The following is a 10,209-nucleotide window of genomic DNA, read 5'->3' on the forward strand; positions in this document are numbered from 1 at the left end:
ATCCTCACTGTTGTTCATTCATCCTCGGACCAATCAATGTCCTCGACCAAAGCCCAAGGCCCAATATACAATTTTGGTCCCTTATCCCTACAATAGCCCCTCAAAACTCCGGTTTTTCCCTTTTATTTGAGGAGAAAAAGTGGGGTTTTGATTAGTTATGAGTTAAGGTTACCCATTTCCTTGGTTTACACATGTGGGAGTACCGCTTTGCATGCCCCATAATTGTTACTAACGCTACGGAGCCCGCGATGCGTCATTAATTGCTCCAAGCGGTGCGTTATTCCCCTCATCCAACGATGAGGAGCAGATCCTACGGTGGACATTTTTCTTCAAATTTTGAGCGGGATAACTCCCACTCAATTCCTCTTCTTATATAAGGCGCCTGAAGGGCTCCTTCTTCCTCACTTTACAAAAACTCTCAAACTCTTAAAAACTCACAAGCTTTCAAGGACTCTCAAACTCTCAAGAACTCTCAATTTTTCAAGAACTTCCTACAGTGTCACTCACTCATTTTCCCGTAAGTTTTTATTTTTCTTTTAGGTTGTTTTCATCTCGGCCAGTCTCTTCAGCCCTTCATTCTTTGCCTCCTTTCTTTAAAAACTTCACCCATTTCCCTTTAGTTTGACCAAATGGGTAGGTTCAAATGCCTCGTAAATTCTGATGCTAGCCTGATATTGAAGGCTTTAGAGCTAAGTATCACATTCCGCGGGGAGTAGCCCTACGATATTGTTCTCCTAACCAAATAATAACAGATAGGAAGGAAAGGGAGGTTGTCATTCCAACAATTGCTTTCATAGAAGGAGGAATGACCCTTCCTATAGGTAGGGTGACCTGAGATTATCTGATCAACCATAGGTTGACCCCCCATTAGTGCGCCCCTAACCTATTTAGGGTCTTGGGTAGCATAGATGCTCTCAACGAGCAGATGGGCTTGAAACTCATGTGGCATGATATAGTTCATATGTATGAATGCCATAATCTCTCCAGCATTGGATATTACCTCATGTCTCGATCTGATGTTGTTAGACTAATATCGTGTCTTTCCAAATCCAACAAAGGCATGAAGGATGACTACCTAATTGCCTCCGGGGAATGGCATGACGGTCTTTACTGCCCAACTCGGGAGGGAGATCCAGGTGGGGTACCACCCTAGGCTTAGGTCCCTCGGCATGGGAGTTAGCTCCTTTAGCCTTACCATCTTTTCTTTCTAACACTTTGTTTTACTTCGACGACGGATTTCGTCAACTTAACCATGGTTTACCCCTCGGATGTTTTTGCAAATAAAGCACACGTTGCTCCCAGACTCAGTCCTGTCGACGTAGTGGCTCTCAACAACATGCTGCAATTCGAGATCTTTGTGAGGGAAGATGGACAATTGCGAGCCGTCCACTTAGTAGTGGACTTTGAGCCCTTGTCAAACGCATTTCAGGACGTAGGTCAAGTAATCAGGGCAGGCAATTTGAGAATCAACCGGATAGACGTCTCGCGCCCCGGTTTCTTGGCTCGGGAGGACCTTCCACTAGTTGAACTTCCTATTCAATGTTCTTTGTGAGTAGTAGCCGCGCCGAGGGAGGAAATAGCTTCTTCACGTCTATCCCTCGAGGCTGAGATTGACTAGTTGTACCTTGAGGAAGACAAGGAGGAAAGGGAAAATCCTATAATCCAACTCTCGGACTCCGAGGACAAGTTGGACAGGCAATCTGCTGCCCAATCTCCCAGGCTTGTTATTCCCTATGTTGACCCTAGTTCCGAGGAGGAAGAAGAGATGGACATCAACCCAAGGAAGGGATTGAAAGGTCTCCTCACCACGAGGAACAAAGGAGGGTCGTCCAAGGATGTCCCCAAGTCTCAAGTTCCTGCCAACCTCCCACCTCCTCTTTCTCTCCCTGTGACTTCAGTCGGCCTGCTCCCCTATCCCGACTTGAAGAAGAAAAGGAAGGTGCAAGAGTTAGACGAGGGTGAGGTGGCTTCTCTAAAGAGAATGAAGCACCAAAAAACTGTCCGAGAAAAAAAGGGCTCCTCTGTGTAGAGCAAAGAGGATTCCCTTGGGGCCGACGTGCGTCGGTCGTAGCGCACTTGGGCTCCCCAGATGGAGCTAGATGGCACCGCCATCCCTTAGGATGCTTTAGTTCAAGAATTCCAGAGGGGGCATTCAGGCTACATTACTGAAGCCCTAGAGTAGCCTTTTCTCCTCCCCAGAGACATAGAGGCTTACAGCCTTTTTAAGCAGCTCGACCTCTTCCTATCTCTGAAAAGGGACCTCGCTATGGTAAGCAATCTAATATGTCTTTGAATTAAATGTCAAGTTGCACTTCCGTTCTTTCTCTATTTTTTTATTCATGGGATTCTTCCGTTGTTTTTGTGCAGGTTACTCAACAAGTTTTTGTGGCCGATGAGTGGGTCTGTGATGCCCATAATGAGGCCAGGGTTGAGGCCCTCTCCCATGCCGATGTTGAGAAGTCCTTGGGGCCCTCAAACAAGAACAAGCGGAGTTGTTCGAGAAGTTGAAAGAAGTGGACAAGGCTCGCCTGAATGCCGAGGTGGGTCTAAAGAATGTGGAGATGCAAGCCGAGGACCAGCGTAAGCAGCTCCATATGACCGAGATAGAACTGGCCACCTCGAGACAGTTGATCCTGGATCTTAAGGCCAACCTGGAGAAAGCTAAGGATGTAGCCTGGGTGGCCAGGGAAGCTCTGAGGCCGTGAAAACGGCATCCTACGAATGTGGGGTGCTGGAAATGGAGACCCAGCTGGCAGAAGAGGTAGCTGGAATGTGTAAGGATTACTACACCGAGACATGGGCCGAGGCGCTCAATCGGGCAGTAGTCCTTGCGAACTCCGAGCTTAGGAGGGTTAAGAATGTTTTCTTCCCGGAGGACATCCGGGAAATTCCAGCAACGCTCCCTCCTCCTGAGTAGCTACCCACTGTCTAAACCCCTCCTTCTGATGTTGATAAGGTCCCAGTAGGGGTTGGAAAGGGCAAGGAGGTTCAGCCACCGGCCAACGCCAAACAGTCCGAGGACATGCTCATGATCAAGGACGTGGTCTCCAAGCTAAGGAAGCGAAGTCCAAGTCCAAGGCTGCTGACTCTAAAGAGAACCTTCCTCAGGCCAAGGCATAAGCATAGGATTTTCTTTTGTAGTTTTCTCTTTGTATTATTTTTTGTAGTGGCATTCTGCCTTTGGACGCAATGTACTTTCTTTTTTATTTAATGAAAAGACTTTTCTTTTTACTCTATGTGTCTTTTAACTTCAATTGCAAACAGCAGTTTAACAGCGACTATTCTTTTAATGAAAGTTAACAGTAATACCTTGCTAATTGAATAAGTACTAGCAATGAAGATAATTATCACATACCCTTATTAGAGACAGACAACTTTCATTCTATTCAACACTTAGGTAAACATCCAAAAACATTAAATTACCCAAGGTTAGTGATCCGAGGAGTTGAGTGTAACTTGGGGTAGGCTCTAACACTTAGGAAAAACGAACAGATGTCATTAAGTACTAATTTACCCAGGGCAGGTGGTCCAAGGAACCAGGCGTAGCTCAGGTTCTATTTAACACTTAGGAAAGTAATTGGAAGTGTTAATTCACCCAAATCAAGTGGTCCAAGGAACCAGACGTAGTTAGGGTTTAGTTTAACACATAGGAAAATAATGGAAGTGTTAATTTACCCAAAGCAGGTGGTCCAAGGGACCAGACGTAGTTAGGGTTCAGTTTAACACTTAGGAAAGTAATGGAAGTGTTAATTTACCCAAAGCAGGTGGTTTGAGGGACCAGATGTAGCTAGGATTCTGTTTAACACTTAGGAAAGTAATGGAAGTGTTAATTTACCTAAAGCAGGTGGTCCGAGGGACCAGATGTAGCTAGGGTTCTGTTTAACACTTAGGAAAATAATGGAAGTGTTAATTTACCCAAAGTAGGTGGTCGGAGAGACCAAACATAGCTAGGGTTCAGTTTAACACTTAGGAAAGTAATGGAAGTGTTAATTTACCTAAAGTAGGTGGTTCGAGGGACCAGACGTAGCTAGGGTTCAGTTTAATAGTTAGGAAAACAATCACATGAAGCTCAATAAGTAATGTAATACACGAGAATGTGACAAAGGAGACTTTTATTAATAATAGTATCTTTTGAGATTATTTACATTCCAGGGGCGCGGTACAGCCTTTTCCTTTAGGTCCACAAGATAGTATGCACCTATTCCAGCCACTGATGTGATACGGTATAGTCCTTCCCAGTTGGGTCCCAATTTTCCCCATGTTGGGTTCTTTGTAGTTCCTAAGACCTTTCTTAAGATTAAGTCTTCAACTATCAGAGGCCTTAGCTTTACATTAGCATCGTACCCCTACTTGAGCTTGTGTTGATAGTAGGCCAATTGGACCATGGCATTTTCCCTTCGTTCTTCAATTAAGTCCAAGCTCTTTTCCAACAGCCCATCATTGTTGCTTGGCATGAAAGAACTAGTTCTCAGTGTTGGGAATCCAGTTTCTAGAGGAATAACAGCCTCAGCCCCATATGTCATTGAAAAAGGGGTCTTGCCTGTGGATCTACGGGGCGTAGTTCGGTATGTCCAAAGGACATGTGGTAGTTCTTCCACCCACTTTCCCTTTGCGTCGTCTAGTCTCTTTTTAAGCCCATTAACTATGACTTTGTTGATAGTTTCGGCCTGCCTATTCCCTTGTGGATATGCCGGGATGGAATATCTGTTGGTTATGCCCAGATTGCAACAATACCTCCTGAAGGCCTTGCTATTAAATTGCAATCTATTGTCCGAGATGAGCACATGAGGGATTCCAAACCGAGTGACAATATTCTTCCAAATAAATTTCTTAGCATCTGCATCTCTGATATTTGCCAAAGGTTTGGCTTTAACCCACCTAGTAAAGTAATCCGTGTCAACCAACAAGTATCTTTTATTCCCTGTCGCTTTGGGGAAAGGACCTACAATGTCCAATCCCTATTGGGCAAAAGGCCAAGGACTAGACAATGGGTTAAGGACTCCTCTTGGTTGATGAATGTTTAGTGCAAATCTTTGGTACTAGTCACACTTCTTCACATATTCTTATACTTCCTTCTACATATTTGGCCACTAATAGCCTTGTGTGAGGGCCCTGTAAGACAAAGACCTGCCTCCTGTGTGGCTTCGACAAATCCCTTCATGTAAGTCTTCCAAGAGTGGCTCAACTGCTTCAAGGTGTATGCATAGTAGGTATAGGCCAGAGAAAGATCTCTTTTACAACTTTTGGTCCTCAGACAGCCAAAACCGAGAAGCTTTCCTCCATAACTTTTCAGCCTCAGACTTATCCTCGGGTAGGACATCCTCCTTAAGAAATGATACTATGGAATCCATCCAGCTAGGTCCTACCCTAATTTAATGAATGTAAGCGACACTGCTCCCTACCTCAGTAGGCTTGTACAGGTCTTCCACAAGAATCACCTGAGGTAAACTTTGTGCCGAGGAAGTTGCCAGTGTGGCAAGGGAGTCAGAATGGGTATTCCTACTTCTAGGGATTTGTGTTAGGTTAAAGGATTCGAACTTTGAATGTAAATGTCTAACCTGACTTAAGTACTCCTGTATTTTGAGATCTCTGGCTTCTAACTTTCCTCGAACTTGGCCTACAACCAATCATGAATCTGAGAACATTTCCACAGCCTTTCCTCCTATTTTTCGAACCATAGTCATCCCGGCCAATAGAGCTTCATACTCAGCCTCATTGTTTGTGGTCGAGAACCCTAATCTCAAGGATTTCTCAATTGTAATCCTTTCAGGAGATATCAGAACTAGCCCCACTCTAGATCCTCTGTGATTTGCCGCACCATCAACATATACCTTCCAGGACAAAGGCTCTTGTAAGGAGATTGCACCAATCGATTTTTCATCCATGTTCTGCTTTTCCATTCTCTCTTCTAACGGAGTTTCAACAAACTCAGCCACCAGATCGGTGAGGACTTGACCTTTGATAGAGGTGCGGGGCATGTACTTGATGTCAAAGGCTTCTAGGATCGTACCCCATTTAGCAATTCTCCCAGTGTAATTTGCGCTCCGAAGTAGCAACCTAAGTGGGAGCTGGGTAAGGACGACAACTGTGTGTGATTGGAAGTAATGGGGGAGCTTTCGAGTACCATGCACCACTGCCAAAATGGCTTTCTCCAGTGGCAGGTAACGGATCTTAGCCTCGTGTAATAACTTGCTTACATAATAGACTAGCCTCTATAAGCCACTGTCAACCCGTATCAGCACCAAGCTCACCGCATAGGGAGCCACCGCAATGTAAGAAAATAAGACCTCATCCACCTTGGGTTTGGACATAATGGGGGGACGAGATAGATATTCCTTTAACTGCTGGAAAGCAAGAACATATTCCTCGGTCCATTCAAATCCATTCCATTTGTTTAACAACTGGAAGAAAGGTCTACACCTATCTGCTGACCGAGAGATGAATCGGTTTAAAGTAGCAATCATCCTTGTTAGAGCACTTGCAGCAGTGGAGCTAAAAAGCTATAATGCTATTTTAGCTCCACCAATATACCAAAAAAGCCTTGAAAAGCAGTGGAGGTAAAGTTATAATTTTTTACTGATTTGCTACAATGCACATCTATCTTTAGATGTATGCTACAGTGCACATCTATCTATAGATGTGCATTATAGCAGACATCTAAAAAAAAAAAAAAATTTATTCAACCTTCGATTAAAATAATGCAACTTACTTTATTTTTTTCATTTCTTTTATTCTATTCATTTCTTTTATTCTATCTCACCATGCTCTCTCTCATCATCACTCTCAAGCTTAGTTCTCTCATCAAGCTCTCATCTCTCTCATCAAGCTCTCATCTGTCAAGCTCTCATCTCTCTCATCTCCCAGCCCACGCTGTCGCCATCCCAACCGTCCCAGCCCACGCCATCCCAGCCGATCCACTTCAGGTCAGTGCTCTCTCTTCTTTTGTAGTGAATTTTTTCATCTGAGTGTTTGTTGTTTTGGCTTAATTTTTCTGGGTTTAGTGTTATTTTATTCTGTTTGCAGGAATTTGTTGTGTGGTTTTCTTGTAATAGAAGTTCTTGTGGTCTCTGTAATTTGCGACAGCGACGGTAACGGTGGCGGTTGAAGGTGGTTGTGATTGTTGTTTATTATATAGGATATATTATTTTATTGTAGTGGATATATTATTTTATTGTAATGGATATATTATTTTATTGTGATGTTTATATTATTTTATTGTGTTAAAAGCTAAAATAGATCCACTACTGCAGCATGTATGTAAGTAAAATAGATAAAGTAACTTTTGGTGGAGCTAAAAAGTTAAATTTTTAGCTCCACTGCTGTGGATGCTCTTAGCTTTTGGACCTCCTTGGGATTTCGGGATGGTTGCAAATCATTAATCGCCTTAATTTGTTCGGGGTTAACTTCAATCCCATGGTGTGTAACCATGTACCCCAAGAACTTTCCTGACCCAACACCAAAAGAACACTTAAAAGCATTAAGGCGCAGCTTGTACCTCCTTAATATCCCAAAGATGTCCCCAAGGTCATTAATGTGCTCGGATTCTGTCTTTCTCTTCACCACCATGTCATCTATATAAATCTCGATGTTTTTTCCTAATTAAGGCTCAAACATCCTAGTCATCATCCTCCGGTAGGTAGCCCCCGCGTTCTTTAAACCAAAAGGCATCACCTTGTAGTGGTAATTCCCAGTAGGAGTAACAAAGGCTACCTTCTCTTGATCATTCAAAGCCAAAGGTATCTGGTGGTAGCCTTGAAATGCGTCTAGAAAGCTCATCCGAGGATGGCTGACAATGGCATCCACAAGCTGGTCAATCCGAGGCATGGGGAAATGGTCTTTTGGGTAGGCCTTGTTTAGATCTGTGAAGTCTACACACACCGACACTTCCCACTCTTCTTCTTCACTACTACGGTATTGGCTAACCACTTAGGGTAAAAAACCTCCTTAATAGCCCCCGCCTATTTGAGCTCAATTACCTCGTCTTTAATAACATCAGAATGATCCTTGGATGAGTGCCAAAGAGATTGCTTTTTGGGGATGACGAATGGGTTGACATTCAAATGATGGCAAATGAAGCTTGGATCCACCCCTAGAGTTTTGTAAGCGCTCCATGCGAACACATTGATGTTCCTCATGAGAAAATCTATCAGCTCTTCTTTCTCCTTGGGAGGTAGTTGAGTTCCGACCTGAAAAAACTTCTCCGGATTATCTCCTGCAATAATCTTCTCCAAATCCTTACATTTCGCCCCTTCTGCCGGCTCACTAACAGGTGACATCGGGGTCTTTGATTGCTATGAGCCCCTCTTAACAGAGGCCGAGGGCTTAGCCTCAGGTTGATGCAAAATGGTGTCCACTTGGCACTACCTAGCATTGGATTGACTCCCAACGAGCTCTTCGATTCGGTCCTCGACTAGGTATTTCACTTTCAGGTGCAGAGTGGAGGAAACAGCCCACAGGGCATGAAGCCAGGGTCTTCCTACGATGGATGTGTAGGGTGAATAAGCGTCCACCACAATAGAGTTCACCTCCACCACCTCTGATCCTGCTTGTATGGGTAGTCTGATCTGACCATTTAAGATGACAACTTTCCCATCAAAACTTATAAGAGGTGAATTGTATGCTATCAAATTCTCAAGTTTCAAGTTCAGCCCCTTATATAGATCAGGGTATATAACCTCTGCGCCACTGCCTTGGTCTACTATCACTCTCTTCACATCGTATCCTCCTATCCTAAGCGTGATAATTAAAGTATCATCATGTGACTGTATAGTTCTGACCTTATCCTCATCCGAAAAGCTCAATGCCAGTCGAACCTCCACTCTAGCCCTTTTCAGCATAGGGTTAACGTCCTTGGCGAGTGGCCAAGCCACAGACATCACCCTTGAGGGTTGCGAACCAGTCCTCCTAGAAGCAGCAAAGATGATGTTAATGGTGCCCAAAGGGGGCCTTGAAGAGGCATTCCCCTGAGCACCTGACCTTGACTGGTCTCCCTGCCCGTTGGGCCGATATAAAAACTTCTGCAACCTTCCCTCTCTGACTAGTTGCTCCAGACAATTCCATAGAGTTCTGGAGTCTTTGGTGGTATGCTCCCACTCCTGGTGATATTGGCAATGTAGGCTTTGGTTGCGCCTTAGGGGGTCTCCTCCCATCTTGTTTGGCCATTTGAAGTACGGCTCGTTCTTAATCTTCTCCAAGACTTGATGCACTAGTTCTCGAAACATAGTGTTAACCATCTGAGGAGCGGTAGGCCCGAATTGCCCTGCAAAATCCCTTTGGGGTCTGTTATTGTTGTAACGGTCTGACTGAAATCCCTCCTCTCTTGGGGGATAACCTTACTCTTCCCATTGCCTTGCTGTTGGTCTTCCTCGACCCGTTTATACTTATCTATCCTATCCATGAGTTTGCGTACACCGGTAGCAGCTTTCCCAATCAAAGACTTCCTTAAGCCATACTCGACGGGTAAGTTGACCTTGAAAGTCCTGACGGCAACGTCGTTAAAGTTGCCATCTATTTCATTAAACATTTTCCAGTATCTATCTGAATATGTTTTCAAGGTATCCTCCTCTCTCATGGACAGAGACAACAAGAAATCCAAGGGCCGAGGGACCCTATTGCATGTGATAAAGCGAGACCCAAATGCCTTAGTGAGTTCCTTAAAGGAGTCAATGGAACCTGCCCTCAAACCGTCGAACCATCTCATTGCCACGGGTCCTAAACTAGAGGGGAATACCTTGCACATCAAGGCCTTGTTCTTGGAGTGCATAGCCATTCTCTGGTTAAAATGGCTCACATGCTCCACAGAGTCCGTCCAACTATTGTACATGGTGAACATTGGCTGAGTGAACTGCTGAGGAAGTCTCCCTTCTTCAATTTTACATGTGAAAGGTGACTTGGAGAGTTGGTTGAGTGCCCTACTTAGTGCGTCATTTCCCAGGCCTTTAGAAGATGAGCTTCTGTGCCTACACTCGTAATGGACGTCCTTATCATAGGAGAAAGACTCACTGGGGGGAGTCCTTGACCTACATCTATAACTGCGGTCCTCTTCATCATCAACAGAAGAGTCAGAAATGGATGGAGTTCTTCTTCATCATTGGTGGTGTAGTTTTCTCTTCAGATGGTCGATTTCTAGTCGCAGAGCCCTAGTATCCTCCTCGTGAGAAAGGTGACTCACAGTCCGTGACTGGCTTCTGCTAGTGTGGGTGGTATGTC

The 10,209-nt window shown here is 44.5% G+C and overlaps 2 protein-coding genes across 2 annotated transcripts; both read right to left on the reverse strand.

The window, feature by feature from the left end:
- Positions 1-8,360: 8,360 nt before the first annotated feature.
- Positions 8,361-9,149, reverse strand: LOC115980331. Its single transcript, XM_031102593.1, has one exon. The coding sequence runs from the start codon at positions 9,147-9,149 to the stop codon at positions 8,361-8,363; it is 789 nt and encodes a 262-aa protein (XP_030958453.1).
- Positions 9,150-9,205: 56 nt separating this feature from the next.
- On the reverse strand, positions 9,206-9,823 carry LOC115980332. The gene has a single exon (XM_031102595.1). The coding sequence runs from the start codon at positions 9,821-9,823 to the stop codon at positions 9,206-9,208; it is 618 nt and encodes a 205-aa protein (XP_030958455.1).
- Positions 9,824-10,209: the final 386 nt, after the last annotated feature.

The sequence above is a fragment of the Quercus lobata genome, chromosome 3 (genome assembly GCF_001633185.2).
Source record: "Quercus lobata isolate SW786 chromosome 3, ValleyOak3.0 Primary Assembly, whole genome shotgun sequence".
Taxonomy (NCBI): domain Eukaryota; kingdom Viridiplantae; phylum Streptophyta; class Magnoliopsida; order Fagales; family Fagaceae; genus Quercus; species Quercus lobata.

Bases quoted from the DNA above. Each gene is read 5' to 3' on its own strand.
- LOC115980331 (XM_031102593.1), bottom strand. From the start codon at position 9,149: ATGGGAGGAGACCCCCTAAGGCGCAACCAAAGCCTACATTGCCAATAT.
- LOC115980332 (XM_031102595.1), bottom strand. From the start codon at position 9,823: ATGTACAATAGTTGGACGGACTCTGTGGAGCATGTGAGCCATTTTAAC.